This window comes from Apus apus, chromosome 4 (genome assembly GCF_020740795.1).
Source record: "Apus apus isolate bApuApu2 chromosome 4, bApuApu2.pri.cur, whole genome shotgun sequence".
Lineage (NCBI taxonomy): Eukaryota > Metazoa > Chordata > Aves > Apodiformes > Apodidae > Apus > Apus apus.
This window is the reverse complement of record NC_067285.1, coordinates 16769109-16795746: the sequence shown is the minus strand read 5'-3', so window position 1 is coordinate 16795746 and position 26638 is coordinate 16769109. Positions and strand designations below refer to the sequence as shown.

The window sequence follows — 26638 nt, the reverse complement described above, 5'->3', positions numbered from 1 at the left end:
GGACCACCACAGTACAATTTTGCTTTCCAGGTAAAAAGTAATTCAGCTTGCAGAATTTCACTCTTGAGTTGAAACATGAGTGAAGACAAATTCCAGATAGGATATTTTTAAGGAAAAATGTTCTCTTATTTTAGGACTATAAAATGTTCCCCTTCACTATAAGGTGTTTTCATAAATTCTTGATCGCCTGTTATTTTACAGGAAGCTCAAAAGTTGTGACTGTTAATGCAGTTAGTTTTGCAGGCTCTTAATTCACAAATCTGATTTTTCAAAAATGTAGAATTTTTAATTTTATTACAGAGGTCCCAGAGTAAATACTGAATTTAAACTTTCAAACTCTTGCTATTTGAGTATGTTACTGATTGCATCATTCTTCCCTCATTATTTCTTCTGTATCTTAATGTCATGATATTCAGACTCTAAATTTAACTCTCATAGACCATGTTCTTGTATTTACTTTCATAATGTATGTAAATTGACCTTAACATTTAATTTAGAACAGTCTATAACTTTAGAGACCTTCTGTTCTAATGTAAGTGCTTTATAGATAGTACTGAGATTTTTTTTTTTCCTTTAAAAATGTAAGAAAATATATTTTTAAGAAAAATCTAAAATATAGCACATATAACTTACTGGCAATTGTTAGAATTTGGGTAGTTCATTTCAACTATAAGAGGGAACAGTTTAAATGCTACGTACCATGAGACACAATTTCTTTTGGTTTGACATCACCCAAGCCAAATATATTGTAACATTAGATACAGTGATAGCATCCATATGAGAGAGGAAAGTATATTCAAAACCATTCAAGTTGAAGTAAGTACGACTGTGGAAAACATAAGTGATATACAGACAACACCCTGAGGACACAAAATGCTAAAATGTCATCAATTACATTCCAATTTCCAGTGTTTAAGCAGTATGTCAACAGCACTCAGCAAAATGGCTTCTCCAACAACAGTGCATGTATGTATGTACCAAGCTAATGCATGGAGATGACCAAAATGGGGTGGATGTTAATGGGACGTGGTCATGAGGCTGTGCTTCTCTTGGCAGTTATTCCATAGAGAGATTTTGGAGATGATGCTCCTAAGCCTAGTATGATTATTTACATGTATTAGGATCCCCTCTTCTGAAAGTCTTGCTATGTGTGTACAATATGTGTTAGCTGTTAACATTTTTTGTCTCAGCTTATTTGGAATCTATGTAGTAAAGGCACTAAAATGAACAGGAATTATTTAGGCACACTATTAATATTTAAACTTTGTTTAAAAGTCTACTTTCCGGAGAATAAATCCACAGTAAATTAAATTGTAACTTTTCTAGGGATCCCCTGTATCTCTTAATTTTTTCCCATAATTTCAAGAAGTTCAAAAAGCTTCAGTGTTAGTGTCTTGAAACCTTCATGTCTAACAATCTACAGTAAAGTCACTGGGTACATTAAAAAGAGGACAGTAACCATGACATGATCTTTAAACCATGTGAATATTTCACTCCAAAATCTCAGATTTATCATACAGCATTTTTTTCTGTGTTTTGGCATTCTGTGAGTACACCCTGCTTACCAGTTTTAGTAAAAACAGTTTCCAAATATTGAAGACTCATTATTTGAAGGTCTTAAGGTTGTGGGTTTTTTTCTTAACCTCTTCTTCACAAATCTACCAAGTGCATTATTTGAAGAGACATTTGAAGGTATATCAAGGAGAAAAAAAAACACAATAAATCCACAAACTCTAATGTAAACTCTTCCAGTATTATGCTTTGATGAAAGATTAAGAGTGCTACACAATCTCTTTTGTGAAAATACCTTAAATTGGGAGATTAAAATATTATTGCATAATTATGCAAGTTACCTTTTGTGTCATCAACATTACAATCCAGTGTTTAAAAAAAGTTAAATATAAATATGGCAAAGTATAAAAAATTCTCATTAATTCAACCTGTAAGTTTTTAAAAACACTAATTATATGGATTCTGAGAATAAATCATTCCAATTGCCTTTAGAAAAACAGACAGTCCCAAGCAAATCTGAAAAAAAACGATGCTGTATTTCTGATTTGAAGTTAGACGACTACTCAAATGTAGTAGATGTGAACATCCCAGCATGATAATTACTTACCAAATAGAAATGGGAGTAATGAGTATGATATACCAGAGTGATGTCCTGACCTGTTGATGCATTTGGCTTGAGTTCATAGAATGTTTTGTGTATTTCTTCTGCTTTGCACAAAAATTTATTACTTATATTTAAGTGTAAAATCCTTTAAAGTAAAACATAAGGTATAACGCATAAACACTAGCACAAATCACACTTACTAATCATGGCTTCCAAAATGGGCTGCATGATGCTTGCTCTTAATGGACTATCAGGGTCATAATTATGGTATCTGTGGTTTAACAGGTGAAGTATTTTAGATTGTGCAGATTGTTACTACATTTATATGGGTAAACCTATAGACACATATACTGATTGTTGCTGTACTTTATAATTCTTCATGCTTTTTTTCAGACTCCTGAAATTCCAGAGCCTGTAAACAATTGAAAAATGATAGTAGAAGGAAAAGGGCTGTTGAGCTTTAGCAAACTGTTCTATAAAGAAGTAAATATTCAAAAAGGGCAAAATATCACTTGAATTTTATGTATATTAAATTTGTTAAATAAATTTCTTAAATAAATTAAATGGATAATATAATCCAGAGTGTAACACTGCAATGATACAGAACATCAGAGAATGTTAGGGGTTGGAAAGGACCTCCAAAGATCATCTAGTCCAACCCCCCTGCCAGAGCAGGACTAAAAACTAGGTCAGATAACTCAGAAAGGTATCCCAGACAGGTCTGAAAGTCACCAGAGGAGGAGACTCCACAGCCTCTCTGGGGAGCCTGTTCCAGTGCTCTGTAACCCAGTACAGTAAGAAAACCAAGCTTCAGTTTTGCTTTCCTATGTGAAGAACTAAGCACAGGGTGATAATGTCTTACAGTCCTGAAGACTTGCTTTTTACAATTTTTATATATATGCTCCAGTCCAATACTTAGGACATACTGACAGCAGCAAAAATATTAAACACACAGTCCCTGAATAGTCTTCAAAAGTATTGTAGATTATTGATGTTAATAACTTACTTTACATACATACTATATACAAACCCCTAAACTTTTAAAGCTATTTAACTATAAGAATCTACATATCATCCTTACCTTTGTTTTTATTTTGTTCTTTTTTTATGAATGGATCCTCATGAGCAGCTAACAGAAAAGGTAATGTATAACTACTTTTAAGCATCTACACTGCTTTCTGGTAAATGAGATCTCCCATTGAAAAATCAGTATATTGATACTGGCTCCTAGATTAGCATTTTAAGAGTGTGGATGATAACAGCAATCTCTGAAAATGTTTGACATAAAGCCTACAATCAACTTGTAAAATGGTAAATTTAAGAAAAATATGTAAGACTGAAATAATAACCCATAGATAGTAAAAATCCCCCTCACATTTAATGATCTGTATAGTACTTTAAATCCAAACAATCTGAAAGATTTTTTTGAAATTTACACAGTGAGTGAATACTATGCATTACTAATTGAAGCATGTTTTCAGGGGCAAATTAGTGTATTATGCAATCCCTATGGATAAATATAAAAAAATAGAACTCTGTTGAACAAAGTGATTATCAGACTTAAATAAAAATATAAAAAGCCCCTGAGAAATACTGTATTAGTGGAATGTATAGATTGCTACATGTAAGGTTTATTAAGGCTCATTGAAGTGTTTTTTTTAAGAGGACAAGACTCACTGCTCCTTCTTTTTTCAACTGCATTTGGCAAACATTAAGGAAGATCTCCCACTGCAAGATTCTGTCACAATACAATCTCTGCTGGTTTTAATGGAAATATACATGGTTAAAGCAGTTACAGGACTGTCCCATTGTTACTGTATGGCAACAGTTTTTAAATAAATGGGAATGCTGAAAGCAAACTCCCACATTTATCGCTTAGGAAAAAATGTTCAGTGTGTTCATGGTAGCTCTTCCAGTCATGCGATTCCTGTAGTAAATACCAGGTATGACTGTGTTTTTCCTTGACAGCTGAAACAATGACTGCACTGCTACTTGTACATGAACTTCCTCTGAATTAAGTAATCCGAATTTAGGTGGCTAAGTCTGTGCTGCACTGCCAGAAGATGGAGGAGAGAAATACCTCCACCTCCAGAAATCAGTCCTTTGAGATAGGGATCTGGGTATCAGTAATTAGTTGCTTGCTTGGAGATAGCTGGCTCTGGACTATCAAAGCAGCTAGCTTATTGACTAGATTCCTAAACCTGGGAAAGAGAAATGCCATCTTTTTAGTCTTAGTATTTACATTCTAATTCTCTTTCAGATTAACTTTTAATATTATTTAACTGATAATAAGTTTTAGAGTATGCTTAATTTTTCATTGTTTCTGCTGTACAGTGTGACAGAGGCTTTATTTCACAATAAAATACTTCTTTATTTGCTTTTCTTTAAGGAGGAAGAAATTGTTGATTGGTGGAGCAAATTTTATGCTTCGGTAGGAGAACATGAAAAATGTGGACAGTACATTAAAAAAGGATATGACACATTAAAGGTATTTCTCAGGATAAAATAAATTACTATATCTCAATGTTTATAGGCCCAAAACCCAGGCCAGAGCCATGCCCTGTATTTCTAAATGCTTTTTAAATTTTAACTATACATTATTTCCTGTAAGGATCCATTACTGATTCCTGTGGTGAAATGAAGCTTTTAAGATGTATTTTCTTCTTTTCTATCTACACTTACTAAAAGATATATTAAGAGCTTAAACTAACCTTTGGTTAAATGAATTTTGGCTTCTTTTGGTGCCAGGCAGATCCTAAATAAACATACACACTGAGAAAGTATGAACAGAGAGGATCAGTACTCTTACTGTCTGGTGGCCAAAAGTTGACGCCAAACCACTTTCATTTTTCATCTAACACACTTAATGAAGAAAGATAAGCTTGTGAAATGCTATTTACTCTGTTTTTAACGAGGCCTAAATGAAGCTTGATAGCATGTTCTCCGAACATTGCGTTTGCTTCCACTTCCATGCAAAAATAGTTCCAAATGCTTTGGTTCATTAAGATACTCTATCAAACATACAATAGGCTTTGCAATACCACAGTGGTGGAGCTGGTATGTATAATTTCTAAACTGCAATTTTTTCCTTTTCCTTTTTCTTTTCTTTTTTAAGGTCTATGACTGTGAACTGGAAAAAGTACCTGAATTTAATAGCTTAACAGACTTCTGTGATACATTTAAACTATACAGAGGCAAATCTGAGGATAGCGATGATCCATCAGTGGTTGGGGAATTCAAGGTAAATTTCAAAGAATGAGCAACAACTAAGTTCCAGATGTCTTTTGTATGTAAGTGGTTATTACTTAAGTCTACATGCAACCATTTCAGCTTAAATAAGGAGGCATGTGTTAATAGGGGCAACAGATGCTCATAACTACTTAGGTACAGGCCCTTCTTTCTCAAGGAAGGTACAGCTGCATGTTGCTCACACTAAATGTTAATTTAAAAGAAATACCATTCCTGCTATGTGATCTTTTCTGGTACCTGTGGAAGAGAACCTTCCTGGATAACCACTTGAGCAGGACTTAACGTTCACCTGAAGATGTTCTGAAGGAAGCACATTTGTAGAATTAATTTCTAAAAGGTATTTTGTACTATTTCAGTGACTCTGTGACTTTTAAAGATTAATACAATGTTAACACTGTATGAAAAACCAACCAACCAAACACTTAAAAATTAAATTATGCTTTTGGATAGGGAAACAAGTATGAAGTATGTGTTACGTATTCTCAGCTGTAGCAGAGTGTTTGTGTTGAAATCAAAAGAGCTGCATTAAATCTGCTAAGGGTATAACCCTGCCTTTCTAGTAAATCTTCTCCAAAACTCACTAAAGTCAAACATAAAACTTCTAAGTGACTGTGGATCAGGCTATAATTTTGCTATTCCTATATTCAATGGAGTGTGTATGTGTAGGATAAATAAGAAAAAAACAAACTCAGCAGTGACTTTTCTACATTTATCTTCACTGAGTCTTTATATTCTTTTTTAGGGATCCTTTAGAATCTATGCATTGCCTGATGATCCCACTATTCCAGCTCCTCCTCGCCAGTTCCGTGAGCTACCAGACAGTGGGCCTCAGGAGTGTATTGTGCGGATTTATATTGTAAGAGCTTTGCAGCTTCAACCCCAGGATAATAATGGGCTGGTGAGACTTTTTGCTTTTGGAATAACTCTGCTGTAGTATATTTTAATGGATATTAGTCTTGATAAGTATTTAACAAGATTTTTTTTCTATTTTAAATAGTGTGATCCTTATATAAAAATATCCCTAGGTAAAAAAGTAATTGAAGACAGAGATAATTATGTGCCTAATACTCTCAACCCAATTTTTGGCAGGTAACAAACTTTCTTGTATTTTCAATTTATTACAGTTTGGAATCTTTTCCTAATTTTTAAGATAAATTATTCTTTGAAATATCCAATGCTTTATCCATAGTTACAAACTAACAGTTAATTGTGACTAAAGTTGCATAAAGGCATTTCCCTTTGAAATCACTGAACAGCACGGGTCTTGGCTATTCTATAGATTTGCTGTATCACATGGGTAAACTGCACAAAGTCAAATGATGTTTATAACCTAAAATTGCCCTGTGTTATGCACAGAAAAATAACAAAATAAACTGGCAGGATATAGAAAACCTTTTAACTCTGAAAACTGCTTGGATGTCATGATGAGTAATCAGCTTAACATGTATTTCCAGTACCTTCGTCTTCCCTTCAAAGGCTAATGATACCTTTGAAATATACAAACAGAAAACACTAATTAGGAACTTAGAGGTTACATCATCTATAAATTACTAATGACATTCTGGGTCTGGTTTGGTGTCCAGAGTTAAGAGGAGGATTTTGATAAATTAGAAAGTTAGGATAGAAGGACTAGAAGGATTAGAAAGGGTTTGGAAAGCATATTATGCAGTGACATACTACAGGATTTCAATTGTTCAGATTATGCAAAGAAATAGATAGCAAAGAGACTTTATTACAGGTATAAAGTACCTTCAAAATTCCAGGTGTTTCCAAAATGATTCTGGAAGTCAAAGCTTAAAGGTTAGACTAGAAATAAAACCAATAAAAAGATGCAGAGGATAATTAACCATGAAATGCTTCACCTCAAGGATAGTGGATTCAGTAGCAGGAGAAACCATGAGGCTGCATATATTGAAAGTAAATTCAGAGAACTAATTTGAGAAGACTCTACAGTCTGTTTTTTGTAGGACAGCTAGAATAAACCCTTTTAGTCACAGAAGCTAAACATATGGACCACATATTGTCTGTATTGTAGAAAAAAAAAACTTAAATTTTCTAATCATAGAGAAGTGATGAATTGAACAACTAGTTTCTTTCTCAGTCCCAGTTCAGTCTGCGGCACAGAAAACCACGTGATACATTGTGCAGAAAGGAAGGATGTAATATTTGTGCAGGTGCAAGCAGTATTATTAATAAGTGCAAACAGAAATTGGACCATGAGTGGTAATTAATGCTAGATCGATCAGCATTGGAAACATCCCTTTAATATCATGTAAAAGCTATTGCTCAAAAATAAACTAAAAAGTGGGGGGGTTAATTTCTTTTTTTAATTTAAAAATAAAAAGTATTGCTTAAAAGAGCAATAGTGTTAACTGGACATTTTTATGCTTAGAATGTATGAACTCAGTTGCTTCTTACCTCAAGAAAAGGATTTGAAAATTTCAGTCTATGACTATGACACATTGACTCGTGATGAAAAAGTGGGTGAAACCATAATTGATCTTGAGAACAGATTCCTTTCTCGTTACGGATCTCACTGTGGCATCCCACAGCAGTATTGCATGTAAGTAATTTTGTCTATTGAAAGTTTTTATCTGTAAGATCTAGTGCCCAGTCTGTAAAAAATCTGGGCTTCCTTCATCTTAATTACAAGCTTAAAAAACAATGCTATAGCTTCCCATGGGTGTTTGTTGTGCTCACTCTATGTCATCTGAGTTCCAAGTTAAGCTGCAAAGTCTTCAGAAGAGCCTTTACTGAAACCACATCAAACATTTTAATACTCTATTTATATTGTAATTTTACTTCTGTGCAGAGAACACACACTTAACAGAATTTTCTGACCTACTCATGGAAATGAATATAAAAGCAAGTTTGTGTAATTATTTTGCTATGAAAAGAAAAAAGCACTTTGTCTCAGAAGGCAATTGAACTGGTTCAAAATTAAGTCCCTGTATCAAACTCAAGTGACCTCAATCTAAGCAGTTACAGCTCTACTCTTTCTGAATTAGTTTAATAAATACATTTTAGATTACATGTAAATGTCCTGAACGTTGAGTAATTTTAGGATGTGTTACTGTTGCTTTTTTAAAAGTTCAGGTGTCAATACCTGGCGTGACCAACTAAAACCAACCCAGTTACTGCAGAATGTAGCCAGGTTTAAAGGCTATGCTCCTCCTGTCCTCTCTCAGAATGGTACAAAGATTAACTACGGGGGACAAGACTATACTTTAGAAGAAGCTGGTGAGCTTGTTCACTTACTTTATAATTCTGTTTTAAATTCATATTGATACAAATACAATTTTTTCATTTATTTATGGAAAATTAGAAAAAATAATTGATTTTTTTAATGATGAGCAAAGTTTTCTCCTTAATTTTAAATAATCTGGTTTAAATTTTTGTAATGCAAATTCTGATTCATAAACCCTTTGGTCTTTTTCCATTTCCTTCATTTCAGAAGCTAACAAAATTCTGCACCAGCATCTTGGTCCAGGTGAAGAGCGACTAGCCCTTCATATCCTCAGAACCCAGGGTCTAGTACCTGAACATGTGGAGACGAGGACCTTATACAGCACCTTCCAGCCCAACATCTCCCAGGTACAATGAACTGGTTTACTTCTGGTTTCTTGAATGCAGAAATTGAAGTATTCCTGCATTTAAATACTGTTGTCAGTAGAGTGGTAGCACTCAGGGGGGGGAAGAGGGCTACAAATTGGTATTCCTTGGCTGAAAAACTAAAGCAGATTAGTCTAGAAAGATAAGAAAATGCAGTTATATTTTGCCATTAAAACCCCGAAATGACACCGTAAATACTGACAGCGTGGAAATTGGGAGAGATTAATTTCTTACTGAAATGAACTGGAGTATATGTTTAATACCTCACCAGCAATAAAGGAGAGAGCCTGGCTCAAGAGCTTCCTCATTACATTCAACAAATGAGACCAAACTTACCATTTCTCTGCAAGGTCCAGTGGTGCTAGTTTAAACATGAGGTCTTATATTGGACCTCTCTGTTAGAGAGGAATGAAGGCTAACATTTGTTTTCTAGAATTCACAAATTCACCAGTGTTTTTTTTAATTAAGTTTCTGCGGTAACCAGAAAACTTTCCAGCAAAAATAAATGGGCTTGCATTTGAAACGGAGTATAAAATCTGCAGTGGTTGCCTCACCTCAGTCTGGTTAAATGGACTGATCATCTGCACTGGGCAGGCCACTAATTGCAAACTGTCAGCCACATGTATGACACTGTACTTAATACCGTCTCTCACAGAACAGAAACTTGGACTTACACAATGAAAGCTATTTAGGCACTTAGCATGCACTGAATTAACAATGAATTCATGTCCCTACTATCTTCTGGATTCTTGGCACTGTTCATTTGAAGATGCTCCCTCATTTGAGGGAGCTCTGTTTTGTGATTAAAATGAATATTACACACGTCAATAAGTAGTTCTGTGGAGCTACCATGACAAACCTGTATCCAACAAACAATTGCTCATCTATATTCTCCACTGCTACAGGGAAAGCTTCAGATGTGGGTTGATGTTTTTCCCAAAAGCTTAGGACCTCCAGGCCCTCCCTTCAACATCACTCCCCGAAAAGCCAAGAAGTAAGTATCTGTCTATACTACACCCCATCTAGCAGCCTTGACAAAGACAATTCAATTCTCTTTCCCCAAACATCTTCTCTCTCAGGTATATCTTGCGCGTTATTGTTTGGAACACCAAAGATGTCCTTCTGGATGAAAAGAGCATCACAGGGGAAGAAATGAGTGACATTTACGTGAAGGGGTAGGAGCACCCTGTCATGTAACAACTGCAAATGAATGATGTCCTGGGAATGCCTAGACCATGGGTTCCAAACATTATTCAGTTTGTTTGCAACCATTTAATGACATGGTTACAGTACAAAAAAGTACCAGTGTAGTCCCACTGCAAAGACCGGACACATCTCTCTATTTTCAGATGGATGCCTGGTAATGAAGAAAACAAGCAGAAAACCGATGTTCACTACCGATCATTGGATGGTGAAGGGAACTTTAACTGGAGATTTGTTTTTCCTTTTGACTATCTGCCAGCAGAGCAACTCTGTGTAGTTTCCAAAAAGGTATTTCTAAAGGTTTCAATACTTAGGATATAGATTGTAATTAGTCTGATAATTTTGTATGTACATATTGAAAGAGAAAGTTTGGCTCAGTTCTGCATACTTGTCTCAAACTGCTATTGCAAACAGATTGAATTTTGCCTTTGAGCCAGGAACAACCCATGGCAACAACAGCAGTCTCCTCTTAGGAAGGGAAAGGATTCCTAGCTCCTCAACCTTTTCAGCTTGGTAGGGCTAAAACTTTGTTTCAGTCTCATCTCTAATAGAATATTTTTATGTATCCACATCAATATTTCTTGATCTGAGATCAAGATACGCAGATCTGCACAAATCTCAGATCTTGGCTCAGCAATTCCCTCTCTTGTGTCAGTATCATGGAGCTGTTGGAGCAAGTCTAGAGGAGGGCCAACAAAGATGATCAGAGGGCTGGAGCACCTCTGCTATGAAGACAGGCTGAGAGTTGGGGCTGTTCTGTCTGAAGAAGAGAATGCTCCAGGGAGGCCCTATAGCAGCCTTCCAGTACCTGAAGAGGCCTACAGGGAAGCTGGGGAGGGGCTTTTTACAAGGGCATGAAGTAAGAGGACAAGGTGGAACATTTTCAAGCCGAAAGAGGGTAGATTTAGGTTAGATATTAGGGAGAAATTCTTTACTGTGAAGGTGGTGAGACAATGGAACAGGTTGCCCAAGGAAGTTGTGGAAGCCCCATCCCTGGTAGTATTCAAGACCAGACTGGATGGGGCTCTGAACAATCTGGTCTAGTGGGAGCTTTGAATTTTCTTAAGTAATTTTAAAAAGATGCTTCAGTGGTGTTTTTTAAAATTTTAGGAACATTTTTGGAGTCTTGACAAGACAGAATTCAGAATCCCACCCAAACTGATCATTCAAATATGGGATAATGACAAGTTCTCCTTGGATGACTACCTGGGTAAGACTTCTAAGGAAAGAATTATAGTTATCTCAAAGTAAGGGATAAAACCAAACAATTTTAAATTAATGCATAAGGATTGTGTTTACAAAGTGAGCCACTGAGCATGCAAATACACTCCTGCTTTCCCACACAGTACAGGTTACTTGTTCTCATGAATGAATGAGTTAATACTCACTCAGTAACGGCCTCCTTGCAGGTAAACCAAGATACTTTTCACTCAGGTAAGCCCTATCACAAAGTTCCTGAAATGATAAGGTGCACTAGAACTTACTTTGCTCCTTTCTTTAAGTAAAATTACTTAAAGAAAGTACTTCCAATTCTGAGTACTGACATCAGACTGTAATTTAGGTTAAGCAATCTGCTTCACAGCATTATTAATCCCTGCTTTTTGTAGACATACTACTCTGACAAAGATTTTCTGCCCTGTATTAAGACAGCTCCAAAGTCTTCAGCTTACATGCAAACCATAGAGGCTTCAAAATCCAAACACTATTTATTTATAACCATCCTCAAACCTAGCTACAGGATGCATTTAACTACCAGAATTCACACCAGCATTACACTGCTGTATTAGGCTATCTTCTGTTTAGGTGAGTGGGGAGAAAAAACCTCAATTAAAAATCAAGTGGTCTTGCATTAAAAAACAGGGAGGAGAGCTTGCCAAGTCCAATTTATCAACACCATTGCTTTCAATGCCAACAAGAGGGGCTTAAAACACAGCCTAATGTGTCCCTCTTCTCTGCCTCACAACATCTTCAGCCAAATGAGAATGCAATATGTCTGTTGATCATTTTTCCTGTATAACATGTTTAGAGATAGGAAAGATTGATGGTAAACCACTATGCTGAATGGTTGGTTGTGTTACATAGTGATTGTTTTTTTTTAAATCTATCTCCTAGGCTTTGTGGAACTTGATTTACATAAAACAATTATTCCAGCAAAAGTTCCAGAGAAGTGCAATATAGACATGATTCCAGAATACAAGGCAGATGGTTCTCAGAAAGCTCCCAGAACCACCTCTCTCTTTGAACAAAAATCCATCAAAGGATGGTGGCCATGTTATGTTGAAAAGGATGGGTCCCGTATTTTCGCGGTATGATTATTACTTCTTTAAAACGTACTTAAAACGCGCTCGCCTTGCTTTTTAAATTATAAAGAAAGATTGTAAAGAATCCCCTGCTAAGCTCTTAGCTTTCAGTGGACAGCCAGGGGAGGAGTAAACAGAGTTCAGGAATTCTGCTCCATCAATAATTTTTTGTTTTAAAGTATGAGTTTAGTACTTATATTTTTTTGCTTGTAACTGTTTTTAACTTGAAGGACTCTGATGCCAGGTTCACTCATGTTATCTCACCAAAGCAGCCAAGAGAGTTATTGTGTGAATAAATTTGTTATGTTATTGCTTTGGAGAAACATAAGACATCCTGAATGGATTAAAGACTAAAGAAGAATGTTTAAATCCAAAGCAGTTTTCTATGCAGCAAATGTAATTTACATACTGAGAACTCCAACTAGCTTTGAGATTGTGAGGGCAATCAGAAGACCTAAAACATTTTAACCTGTTCTAAGATGAATAAACATGCATATTTATAATTTGCTATAATATTAAGCCTTTCAAATGCATCTGCTTCTTCTTTCTAATGTTTTTGCATTTGTTACTGAAATCTAACAAATGAGAAAAAAGATTCAGAAACAACTGTTAGCCACTGCAATACAAAAAATGAGATGCTTACTTGTTTGGAAAAGATGCAGGCCTTGGGATGTTCTTGAAAGAAGAGAATTGGTTTTGGTTTGCTCTTGAAAGAGAAGAACTGGGGTGGTTTTTTCCTAAAAAAAACCCAACAGTCTATAGCTTAAAATAGTCAACAAATTAATTAGCAGAACCATTTTAGATAGAGATTTTTCTTTTTTCTACTTTTCATTCTCCATTGCTGTGTTTTGACACTGTCATTGCACAGAAATAAGTATATTTTGAGAAGGAAATTGAAAAGACAGATGCAGACAATGAGCTGATCTCAAACTCTGTTCTGTAAGTACCAGACAAGAACTATTACTGCTGTTTCGATAAAATGCTTGCCTCATGCCACATGTTTTCTGAAGGGTAAAGTTGAAATGACATTGGAAGTTGTCAATGAAAAAGAAGCTGAGGAAAGGCCAGCTGGTAAAGGAAGAGATGAACCCAACATGAACCCCAAGCTAGATCTACCAAAGTAAGATTTTTTTTTTTTCTCTTACTAGCTTGAGAAATATATAATACCTAGCTACTATGATGTTCTTGACAAAATCTGCATGCAGTAAAGGAACTATTAGACATCGATTATCCTTGGCAAAAATTCATTTCTAAAAGCCAGTGTCTTGTTTCCTTTTGCAAGCATTAGGATAAAATGGAAGGTGGTTTCAGTATTAATGGCACACATTTACTGAAGCAGCTTATCCTGGATTAGAAAACTGTGTTTTCTTCAACCTCCAAACCAAACTGTTTTAGTGTGTTATACTCCCATGTTTACCCTGTTTTTATAGTATGAGTCATATTTGTTTCTTTCAAAATGCAGCCGACCAGATACTTCCTTCCTTTGGTTTACCAATCCCTGCAAGACAATGAAATTTATTGTGTGGCGCAGGTTTAAATGGCTCTTCATAGGCCTTATCATTTTGCTGATCTTACTCCTGTTTGCAGCAGTACTCCTCTATTCATTGCCGGTAAGATCTTTTACATGTTCTTTAGCTGTGGTGTGATGCTAGATTGGCTTGTACAAGAGTCATCAACAGGGAACACTCCTTTCTCAGACAAGAGATTTCGCCAGTTTGGTTTTGGCAGGGAGAGAGGGATTATATACTTACAGCTATGGACAATTTCAACTGATTTTTTATTGAGAAACAATTAAAATTTATGTTAAAATTAACCTGTTCACTAAAGATGGAGCAAATTAGTCCTTTAGAAGTGATAATAACCTACACAATTAAAAACAATTAATAAATGGTCTAGTATCTGGATTCCAATTTGCTTTAATCTGAAATATCTTACTCATTTTTACTGTATTTTAACTGAAATTACCATACCCTGAATACATTCTGATCCATTTTAATATCTCAAATGCCTTTTACAAAACTACACTGAATTATTTTGTGTACATCTTTTTAACTCTATTTTTTCTTTCTTCCTCTCCTAACAGAACTATTTGTCAATGAAGATCGTGAAACCAATTTAAAAAAATTTTTTACCTCAGTAGCAATGATGTTTCGCCTCAGGCTGTGGACCAAATTCAGCAAGACTCTCCATCCTTTTTACCTCCTAGTATTTGGAACTGTAAAATAGATAAGTAAGAATTTAACCAAGGTTAGCCAAAGTTCAAGGGGTCATGACAGCTGTTTTTAAAAAACAAAGGATAAACCCCCTCATATTTCATGTACATTTTTTTACTTCAACAGCACCTACACAAGTCCTGACTTCCTTGCTTTTAAACTAGATTTTTCATAAAAATAACTCAGGAGGCTGCCTGCTAATGCAATCTCAATTTTTAATGGATACTTCCTTCTGACAATTCCTTTCTATTTGGCACACTTTGAAACTCTGCATTTTAACTTAATTAAAAACAAACACTCTACTTACAATTATGTTTACCAAATAAACCTTGCAGTGCAATCAGAGAAGGTCAGATGTTCCTAGAAAAGTTTTCGGTCATGCTGCTTAACATTCTCAGTTCCTGCACTGTGGGCTTGACAACACTATATATGTATCTTGACAACAACTACATGTGCACAGAAATGAAATATTTACTGTTTACTTAGTATAAGTTACAAATGTTTAAATAAACTTTCCCACAAGTAAAAAATGCAAGTTTCCAGTTTTCTTTAACTGTTGCAAAACAACAACGCATTAGATACTGTATAGTGTTAATCAGAGGATGTAGTGCCACAAATCTGGAGTTTAAGGTATTTTACTGTCATCTTTACCATGCAGTATAATGAACTACTTTTGCACAAAGTATTAATGAATTTCTTCATTAGGAAATTTGTTGAATAGTTTTAGTGTACTCCTTGTATTTAGAGATGATCTTGAATAAAAACATAAGAGGACACACAGCCTAGAGTAAACTCTTGGGTATAATCTGATCTGCACAGGGGAAGTATTTAATTTAGCCTCAGTCTCTTCTCCCTAGGCACAGTAAGATACAGCCTGCATTAAAAATCAGGTTATAATCTGGGATCCCACCGCACTTTTATGGAGGGCCAAAGCAGAAGCATCTCTCTGAAATTCCTCTGGTGCTTGAAATGTATGTAAGGCACAGCAGAACCCAAAATCAGGATTTTCTATGATTGTCACACTCTTGACTGGATGAAGACTTCAGCTGCCTTTAAAATAATAACAAAAATAACTGCAAGAAATAATTAGCCTTGAAAAATCTGCCATTGTATTTAGTGGCACACTTAGTGCTTTCTTACAACACAGCACTGTAAAACAAGCATGCACTTGTCAGGCAAAACAAGTAAATTACACTGTCTTAATTCTGTTGAACAAGGTAGAGTAAAGATACTACATGAAACAATTTCCAGAACGTGAAGTGCCATTGGCTAGAGAGGAACAAGCAGCAGTCATGCTGTCATGCCTGTCAAACACATGGCAACGCCCTTATTTTTTGGTTGTTAAGAATCTCTCAAGCATCTTGACCTATGAATGAGAGCTGGGAGCTGGAACTAATCACCATACAAATGGATTGTCCCTTCACTAATGACAATATAGCACTCCAGAAATTACTGGCAATTTGCCTGAGCTAATGTTTGATCTTCCACTATTAAAATTTGTCTCAATCAATGCCATAAAACTGACAGTAAAAATCAGAGTAGCTTTATTTTAATTGTAAGACAAGAAAGTTTGTTGCTTGTAAGGCTTGTAATTAGAAAGCATTTAACTTGAAAGAGCATTCCCCAGAAAACAATTACAGAACTGAGTAGAGATCTGAGCAAGCCTGTTCACCCAGCATTTGAAGAGTGGCAGGTACCCTGCTCTTCTGACTTGAGTTCACCCTCTTCTAGATGCCTTTGTGTCTAAGCATGCACAGGCTTGACAGTTTCACTACACTTAGCAATACTATTAGAAACATAACTGAGAAGTCTGAGAGGCCATTCTGTCTCCCAGCTCATTCAAGCAACAAACAAAAGAAAATACATATTCACAAGAAAGAAAATGTGATCCTTAATACTTACATACAAAGCTAGTAAAATCTGTCTTCCCTGGTTTGGCTGCTGTGCATGACCAACATCCAGCAGCTTTTTGCCTGTTCACACAGTTTGCAAAGATTTAGCCCTGTGTAGGGAACAACTTCATGCTGTTCTAGATCTGCACTGACTACTGGGATGTTCCCTTTGGCCAGGAGAGCTCTGTACTGCTCCAGCTGCCAGCAGCTGAGGCAAACATCCTTTAAGGCCACAGAAAAATGGCAGAATGTAGATGTGCCTGAAACAACTCTTCCTTATAACAGGGAATTATTTAACCCCAGGAATTCCTCCACCTAGGAGTTTGCTTTGCCTAAACTGATAAAGCTGACAAATATTTTGGCCTGTGAGCTGATGGGGTCAGTTCAGCTGCACTCCTGTCACTTAAGCCCCCAGTATACAGACTGTTCTTCACAGATAAGATTCTCTGGGTCTAAAATGACCTCTCTTCTGGGAAAAGAAAATGCTTGATGAGGCTACCTTCTCTGCACCTGTGTGACACTCAAACATGAGACGCTAGCTGGCTGATCCAGCCCTGGAAAGGCTAAAGCTAAACAAAAAGCGCTTTTAACAAAACATGGCTAAATAATGACAATGTTTTAGTAATTTGCCAGCAGTATATCAGAGTCCTCCTGTTTCTGACATCATGTAGGTTCAACCAACAGCAGCTGCACTCTCTGATACAGTCAGGTGTCCAAGCAGCATGCGATTTCTTATCAGTTTCTTGCTGTAGTCACCCCAAACCCTGAATAATGGCATGGACTGTAAGGAGTTTAAGAGCTATAGTCATGTACTTTACAATTACACAGATTGTACAAGAAAGAATGATCATGTACATCAATAAGAAAAATATGCACCTGAACCAGATCAGTGTAAAATACAGAGGCAGTAAACTCGTCACCTACAAGCTGCTCTTGCATTTCTTTGAACAACCACAAGATGACATCCCAAGTCTCATGTGTTCACATAGTCCTTCCAGTACGTGATATATTCCTATCCTAAATACATCTAACACATGGAGATGAACAAGATATATTTAATAGTTAAGGGAGGACAAAGTCCCATCAAAGTCCATTGCTTCTAAGTTCTTTGGAAAGCACAGCTATTAAGTGCTTTTGGGAACTGCCTATTATATAGAAACAGAAAATGACTGGAAGTCTGGTTCTCACTGTCTTTTATGCCATTGTGTAAGTAGGATTTCCACTCCATGCCGCTTAGATGCCGAAGTATCTATTTAGAAAATTGAAAGCAGTACTGGAGAGTGAGATGGCAGCATTCAGTGCTGAATCTTACGTCAGTGCTAGCTGAGGCAGTAAGAAGCACTCAGCCGTTTACACAGTACTTTGCTTAGAGTTGTGTGTCACGTATACAGACAGGGACCTGAATTAGAATGACAATTCTCTAAAGAAGGAACACTAGAAACTTATTTTAAAATTCATACACAGAAGAGAAATGGGAATACACATTATGTATGTGGACTCTGACCACAAAGCTACCCTTTGAAAAAGTTTGTCTCCTTTGTAACTTTTGCTGTGGCAAAGAGATTAAATCCATCGATGAGTCCAAGGTAAGGAACACAGCAGAGAAAAAACACACTTCCTGGAGGCAAAAAAACTCTGAATGCTTTATAATTGCTTATGAAAGATTCCAAGGCAGTTCTGTTGCTTTACCAGACGAAAAGATGTCAGGACTAGCAGCAAAAAGCACCACGGCACACAGAAAACACCAGGAGATATACAGATACCCGGAATGGAGCAGTGGGAAAGCCAGCCACCTCCAAGGGATCCACAGGGAGAGAGGCGCTCACTGAATTCCTTCAGGAGAGCTACCTAGAGCTGGTCAGTGACAGACAATGAGCCAACACGTCTTACACAAGCCTAAGTGCATGCCTTATACACCTCACAACTCAAGACACCACGTTATGCTACTCAGGTTTATCAGATAAAATACCAGAAGTAAGTGATCGCTAAAGATCATGGACCAGCTTCAGAGACTGCAACTGGGGCCATGCCTTCCCACTGACACCGGTGGTATTACTAACCAGTCAGGTATTTATTCCTATTTGCTACCATGCCCTCAACTAACAAAAGCAAACAACAAAAAGAAAGACCACCAGCCTCTTCCTATACCATTTCTGAAGTCTTTTCATTGTGGGACTATTCTCTTACTTGCTTCAAACCATAGTACTATGGTGTATTGAAAGAAATCATGGCCTGTGGCCTTCAGAAAACTGTCTGATGCAGTCATCAAACAAAATACCCTCAAACTGAGTTGTCAGCAAGTTTCTTTGCCCCAAGACTGTTTCAGGACTGCAGGCAGACTCTGGGAGACAAGAATGTAACAACTGCCCAGGAACAACCTTCAGAAGAATTTATTTGCTCATAGGAGGACAAATATAATAGGTAAAATTAATTATTTTTTTAAGCTAAAAAAAAAAAAAAAAAAGTACTTAGCCACGAGTTCACATATGTATCAAAAATGGGGAAAGACATTGCAAACATGACAACTTCCCTGTCAAGACAAATAATCCTTTAAGAAGCCCAACACTTTCTCCAAATGTTAAAGTCAGATATTAGCATATGCTAAAATAATGAAAGCTCCAGTTAATAGCAAAACATCAGACATCACTATGTTGGAGAAAAGCATCAGGCTTTTGCAGCAAAATTCCAGATTTCTTAACACTTCTTTCCCTGATTTCAGGGGGAGAAACTTTGCAGAAGTGTTTTGTATACGAATCTGCTCTGCTTTTACTCCCAGATACATGAAGCCTTTGTTTTAATTAACTAGTTGCCAGATGTTTTGTTCAGACAGCTATCTGGCTGAGAACTGATAGCACAGATAATTAGCACCTTCTCTTCAGCCTTATACCCATATTTCTCAGGTGCAAGAACACACACTGGCCTCCAAAGGTTACTTGTGGAGTCAGCACCTCTGGGACTCCAGTGATGAGCTCTGGCTCTGGACGTCTGACACTGCCTGGCCTGGCAGAGGAGATCGATTTCAGTGGGCTTTTCTCAAAGCTAAAGAGTTCCTGGTTTGGAGTAGGAGGCAGCCAATTAAACGTTTAAACTAATCCTGCCCACATCAGTCTAGCCCAAAATATACACATTCTACCACATAATCCATCTGCCCCCATGCAAAAGCCTGCACTATATACATATAATGGCTACTGTTAGAACACATTAAGAAAGAAAAAAAAAAGACTCAGACAAGTATTTATGCAAGAAAGAAAGGAACCAGAAGACCTGGTGAGACCTTCATCTGGTGTTGCCATACAGGCATTCTGTTACAGAGGGTGCATTCCAGTTTTTGCTTCTGTTTCTTGCTCTAAAAAATCCTAAAACAAAATGGGATGGCCCCACTGTGCTGTGAGTGCAAACACACACACACACACAAAAAGTAGACTGGTAGAAGTAATCAGCTCTGAGAAAGAATTTAGTTTTACTAAATTGAACAAGTACATATATGTGTGCATTTAATTAGAAATAAGATGTCTCCACTCATCTTGCTCTGATCCATGCTGTGCCAACTTAAACCCTGTTGATGAATCTGAATAGTCAAACAAGCCTCTGTCCCTCCCCAAACATCCACCACTCACATTAAATAAACCGCATAACAATGGAGGAAAAATAGACCTGAAAAGAGCTTATCTCCAAATGTAAAGATCTAACCTGAGGATAGCTATTTTCATGCAAATCTGAATTCTTCTTGCTCATATACATGGACCAAGAATTATCTGTTCACTTAACACTAAGCTTCTCTTATGCGATTAACAGGGAGGAGCAAATTAAAGGAAAATAGAATGGAAATCCCCCAAAGCAATGAAGGAGAACCTTACCTCCTCTGCTCCCAAACTAGCGAAAGACCCTGAAAAACTTGTGCACTCTGGGTAATAAGAAGAAAATAGCTTGGAACCCCAAATCCATCTTGTTCAGCAAAAGCCAGGCTGCCAAAGCATGGGAGAGTTCTGCTATTAGCATCACTTCTAATGAATGACCTGCCCTTTGTCCCTTGTAGAGTACAAGGGAAAGAGCCTTCAATTCAGCCAGCCTCCAAATCAGTCTCACCTTTGCAAAGCTCACGCAATACAGATGCTGATGCACCTCTGAGACACATTTCCACAGCAATTGTTCAGCATGTAGCCACCTGCTCCATAAAACTTCGACCATACTATACAAATCCACTGCTGCATGTCACTACTGGTTTAAAATATGAGTTTCCAGTTTGGAAACTGGAAATACCAAATTTCATCTTGATTTTTTTTTTTTTTTAATCCGAATGCACTCGGGGAAAAAAAAAAAAAAAGAAAAAAAAAAAAGCTTTGAAAATTTGGTGTGTAAGCAATTAAGAAGGGATTAAAAAAAAAATCCATTGCCCATCAATGAAAACAGCACACTTGCTGGTTTTACCATGAATATCAGTTTCAAGGAAAAGCTGCCGAGAGCTGCCAACACCTACACCTAAAGCCCGATGCAGGGCTGCAGCTGCTACAAGCTCTCTGGAATACAGGCCAGGCTGTAACAGACTCTTGTCCCTGTATCTACGAAAGGTGACCAAAATCCCCACAGCACCTCAACTGAAATTTCAAGTCCAGTATTTATAGGGTGGCTGCAAAGAAGATAGAGACTCCCTATTTACAAGGAGTCACATGGAAAAGACAAGGGGTAATGGGCACAAGTTGATTCTGGGGAGATTCTGATTGGACACAAGAGCTACATTTTTCATCATGAGGACAGTCAAACGTTGGAAAAGTTTCCCAAGGGAAGTGGTGGATGCCTCACATTGGGCAGTTTCAAGTCTCAGCTTGACAGGGTGTTGAGCCATCTCACGTAAACTGTAGTAGTACCTAGAAAGGTTGGACCAGATGATCTTTGAGGTCCCTTACAACCTGGCATTCTATGATTCTATGTTTTCTTTTTATACATAATGAAGTAATTACATTTTACCCTGCTTATCAGAATCAAAAATGGTCTCTCTACTGGTGGCTCCAACCAATTAATTTGCTCCAAGCCTTCCACAAAGTAGACACTATTCCTATTAATTCACAGAGGCAGGTGAATTACCTACTTATTATTAGTAGTATTAGTATTAATTTTTGTCCAGTGATCATGAGTATGTCCAGAATGAAGGTAAGACTACACATTTTCAATGGTACAAATATGCCAGATCTGACTCACTAACCCTCACAAGGATTAAACAAATTCAACCAGAAAATCACCTAGACCTTACAAGAATGAGATGAAACACTAGTCATAATATCATGAACTGGTTTACTCTTACAAGTCCCATACTACTCCAGCTATCAGACAATAGTGAAAAAGCATACGGAAGTAGCTGGTAGACACAACACCACAGAATGAACTCTGATGTGAAAACCAAGTATTAACATGAAGACACTACCTCCTCCAGAGACCTTGGTGAACTCTAGTCTTATCAGGTCAGCATTTTTCGTATGAGCTATTACTAAATGTCTTTCATCTTTGTCTGTATTAAGCAAGCAAGAGAATGAGTAAAAGAAAAGGAATCCAAATACAAGGAGATACAAATCAGTAGTATATTGAATTATGCCGTATGAGCCACTGCCTTGTAAAAATGTGCCCTTGCAGAATATGTTCATGCTTTGTGATGCCAGTAAGAATACATACCCATGAATTATGTTAATGGGGAAAAAACCCAAAACACTGGAAAGAAGTGATCTGGTGAAAATAACATTATTCAATGAACATGACTGCTTCTGATTAATTGCTATCATCCAATCATAGAATACTTTGAGTTGAAAGGGAACTTTAAAGGTCATCTAGTCCAAATCCCCTGCAATAAGTAGGGATATCTTCAACTAGACCAGGTTACTCAGAGCCCCGTCCAACCTGACGTTTCCAGGGAGGAGGCATCTACCACCCCTCTGGGCAACCTGGGCCAGTGTTTCACCACCCACATCATAATTTTTTTTCTTAAATTTAGTATAAATCTACTCTCTTTTTCATTTAAAACCATTACCCTTTGTCCTATTGCAACAGGTCCTACTTAAAAGTTTGTCCCCATCTTTTTTATAAAAAAGACCACTTTAAGTACTGGAGAGCTGCTATGAGGTCTCCCTGGAGCCTTCTCTTCTCCAAGCTGAACAATCTCAACTCTCAGCCTTTCTATCCCTCTGAACATTTTTATGGCCTTTCTCTGGAGCTGCTCCAACAGGTCCATCAGAAGACTCTTTCCCAGAAATCTTCTGGAAAAATCTGCATTACTCATCCATGACTGTTAAACAAGAAAGATCACAGAACACCAAGTTTTTCACAAATATACTTTGACACCGAGAACCACCCTATCACCTCTTTACATACAACACATCTCTCATTGCAAAGCAGATGTCAGTGTGCCTTCTGAGCTACCACTTTTATTGTGGTATTGGATAGTCTGCTATTGACAATACCTGACAGCCAAAAATAAAACCCCAAACTTAAAATTTTGCTTATATTTCTTTGTTCCTTCAGGTAAGTACATCTCTACAGATAATTTATGTCTGTCAAAGATGAGGATTTTTAACCAATTTCAGAGCAAAATTAATGAGAAATATGTCCCAAAAAGAAACTAAATTTTGAACTCATTTGTGTTAACTCATAACTCAGAATAGCCCCATTAAAATACATTATTTGGCATAGGACATAGAATCACTAAGCAGCTCAAGGATGTAGGGTTTGGGGAGGATCTGAGGTAGGGTTTACGTAAGAACAGACATCAGCCTGTGATATTGCAGAACATTCAGAAACAATGTTCCCACACAGCTCTTCAGCCACACCATACTCCGACAATCTGCAGAGCCTCCACTTCCCAACACAGGTTTTGAAAAACAGTTATGATGTGTAAGATGCAAAGAATAATGGTGATGGCATGATACACACCTGCTGAGTATGAAGAGCTACCTGGTTAACCTTAATCAGCTTTTCCTCCAAATGTGTCAAGCAATCCTCTGCTTTCATTGTGCAAACCATCTACAGAAAGATGTGCCACAGAAGGTAATGAATTTCTTAAATATGTTTAAAACCTGTTAGTAGCTATTACCTTTACTACACTACCTCCCTTCTCCCATGTTATAACATGCAAGGTTACTTCAAAGAGTTGCTGGTTTAGTTCACTTATCTACAGAAATTCTCCCTTCACTTCTCAGCATTCTAGCAAGGTGCCTGGAATGGTCAGTCCCCTTCATCATAAAGACAGCATATGTTATGTCAACATTCTTGTGTAGTACCTCTCAAAAATTACAAACACATGATTTGAGAACTAACCTGAAATTATTCATAAAATAATTAACTCTAAACCAAATCAAAGCCAGTGAAATTTTAGGAGAGCTACCTTTACTATAGATTATCTTACCTCTTAAAAAAAGTTTGCAACAAAAGAACTAAAAGGGGCAAACTATTTTCATTCATTCTCCTGGGTGGACATCTGTTAAGACTGGAAAGGGCCTTTTTATCAATTCAGAATCCTGCTTGTGAAAAGGCCACAAAAGACTCTTGGTATCATCTGTTTTTTGTCCTGCACTCAAACCAACAGGGAGACTGTCCCAATATCAAACTGATGTTCAAACATTTTCTCTTTTTGTCCCCAGGGCTCCACCTAGGAGCACAGTTCCTTTGGTCTGGAAGACTGGATCATTGAACCCATTATTATCAAGTCAGGTCATCTCTTATGGTCCAGCTACCTCAAGATAAAAGCTTTACTGTTTAAAATCTAATCAGCATCCTATTTGTGTTACACACAGCAAATCTCCACTGAGCTCAGTCTGCAAGCAGTACAGAGGGCCTGAACTCTAATCAGCACAGAAAGTAGTGTGATGCTCTCTAGTACTTATTATGGCACATAAGCAAGCACTCGTCTCAGAGGATAGATCATTCAGCCTGTGGATTCATCAGCTCCCACCTCCCCTCAGTAAAACTTGGCTGCAGCCTCACCCTTGAGCATGTCACGCAGAGCCCATGATGCTTCAATAAGCTTATAAGATCCTAGGAAATCTTCATGAACAGTTGCCTATAGAAAGCAAAGGCTCATTTGCCTCATCATATTCAGCACAAAAATTATCTGAGGTTTCTGTTACACACACAATATCCTCCCTGCACTCTCTGGATTTTAGAAAGCTAAAAGTAATTCCATTTTGCCATGAGGAGAAGGAAAGGAAAGCATCACTATTAGACTGTGCTAAATGCTCTGCTAACAGAGCTTGATCTAGCTAGCAGACTTGGTCTAGCTGTCAGTGGAAATGGGCAAGACTCTCCTAGACAGTGTTGATAAATATTTTAATACATGTATCTCAAAACAGTATCTCCAGACTATAAAAGCACTGCTTATCAAATGAAAAATATTATGCTTTAAAATTACATTGTTTGCATTTCAAGGGAAAGAAATTTCACTGCAGCAAATACACTACCAAAGCGTTTCTGAGGGACAAATATCTCACCCCCAGTTCTTTCAGAAACTGCAAACAAATAATTAGCCCTTCTGAACTTCAGAGTCTGTAGCCTGTAGTTAATGTGATGTTACTAATGCATTTATAAACACCAGACTCCAAAGCCAACACTGAGATAGATATTCCATCATAATTTAGATCTCTCATTAACTCCACCACCCTAACCAACATGCTGTCACTGGCAGAGTGTTTGACAGTTTACATTACCTGCAGACATGAGTTCGTGTCAATTCAATTAAGAAAGATTAATTCCAGAACTGACAATGCATAAATATTTTTAAATTACACCTGGCCTTGTTGGCAGTGCTTACTCCAAGACTGACTTCAGAAGAGTGAACATGTCTTTAGCCTCCTGGGCAGAAAGGGAAACTAGAGGAAGGTGAAATAAAGAACTTATTATTAATTCAGTATTCCATCATACTGTCCGAGTTTATCTTTTTTAATCCCCCTGCCCTCCTCTCCTAATAATTAAACAAGCTTATCTCTCACTGTCTGTTACATAATCAAAGGAAACAGGAAAGATTCAATCCAAATCACCACTTCCAGAAAATTGTCAGCAACATCTTCATGATGATCATTTGCTGACTGGTTTAGGTCTAATTTGTGTACATTATTGCTTTGGAAGGCATTCAGATACCATGGTGATAGACACCATATGAGAATGTAGATTGATAACATTTGACATTTATCTTAATGAACAAAGATCTGGGCAACTCCCCACTGATTGCACTTCTGATGAGTGAAGATAAATGTCACATCAGACTAAGCCATCTCATATTCTAGTGAAACACACTTACTCTTGGCTCTGGTGAGTAAAAATATCTAGCTTCAGTGCACATGAACAGACCTAACTATGTAAACATCAAGCACAGGGTGATAAAATTATTTGCTCATTGTCAACAAACAGGTCAGAAGCCAGAGGAGCCAGATTTATTAAATTCTGGTCCAAGGTTTAATCTACTAGAAAAAAAAGTTCTCTGAGATTTCAGTGTAACAATTACACTGTCATTGCCTGAAAAGAGCATTTTAAAAAGTAAAAACTCTCTACCGCTCTAGTCAAATCAGTGCCCTACTCACATATACACCCTGACATAAGCATCCAAGGTTCTGATGTTTAGACATGACTTTTATAATTTTTCTGCACCCACTAGTTGAAAAGATGGATTGAGTGGCTTTCAAGGTCCCTTAAACACATCAAATTGGAGTACTTCTATACAAGCTAACATGAGGCAGGAAAGAAAGCCAGAAAAATACATCAAGGGGGGGGGGGGGAAACAAACAAACTAACAAACAAACCAAACCAAAACCAACCAACCAAACCACAACCAAATAAAAGAATAATATTTTCAAATCCCTTCTAAGATACAGCTTAGATACTGGCCCAATTCACAGTTTTTGCTTGGTTTCCTAAGAAACAAAGGTTTTACTGTATTGTTTGACCATCCTTCTCTCATCAGTCCTTTCTTAATAAGGCTTGAAGCTGCTGGCCAAGCTTCATCTCACACACCCAAGGCTTCTAGATGGCCAGCAGCATATAAGAAAATTCAGGATGGATCCAATAAAGGTGTAAGCACTT

The 26638-nt window shown here is 37.1% G+C and overlaps 1 protein-coding gene and 1 long non-coding RNA gene across 2 annotated transcripts in view; one reads left to right on the top strand and one right to left on the bottom strand.

Annotated features, from left to right (window-relative positions):
• MYOF (myoferlin) overlaps positions 1-15223 on the top strand; it is a 66537-nt gene extending 51314 nt beyond the window's left edge. Inside the window, exons 39-54 of the mRNA XM_051620013.1 lie at positions 3246-3257; positions 4506-4604; positions 5232-5357; positions 6108-6263; positions 6363-6454; positions 7758-7928; positions 8457-8605; positions 8820-8959; positions 9883-9971; positions 10057-10152; positions 10327-10468; positions 11291-11390; positions 12293-12486; positions 13491-13600; positions 13943-14090; positions 14564-15223. Coding sequence (XP_051475973.1) covers positions 3246-3257; positions 4506-4604; positions 5232-5357; positions 6108-6263; positions 6363-6454; positions 7758-7928; positions 8457-8605; positions 8820-8959; positions 9883-9971; positions 10057-10152; positions 10327-10468; positions 11291-11390; positions 12293-12486; positions 13491-13600; positions 13943-14090; positions 14564-14599 — 1860 coding nt within the window. The 3' untranslated portion in view covers positions 14600-15223. The remainder of the gene's footprint in view (positions 1-3245; positions 3258-4505; positions 4605-5231; positions 5358-6107; positions 6264-6362; positions 6455-7757; positions 7929-8456; positions 8606-8819; positions 8960-9882; positions 9972-10056; positions 10153-10326; positions 10469-11290; positions 11391-12292; positions 12487-13490; positions 13601-13942; positions 14091-14563) is intronic.
• Positions 1-26638, bottom strand: part of LOC127384924 (uncharacterized) — a 41319-nt gene that overhangs the window by 6946 nt on the left and 7735 nt on the right. Inside the window, exons 3-4 of the long non-coding RNA XR_007889535.1 lie at positions 14613-14695; positions 13124-13217 (exon numbers count right to left, since the gene is read on the bottom strand). This is a non-coding gene — a long non-coding RNA (uncharacterized LOC127384924). The remainder of the gene's footprint in view (positions 1-13123; positions 13218-14612; positions 14696-26638) is intronic.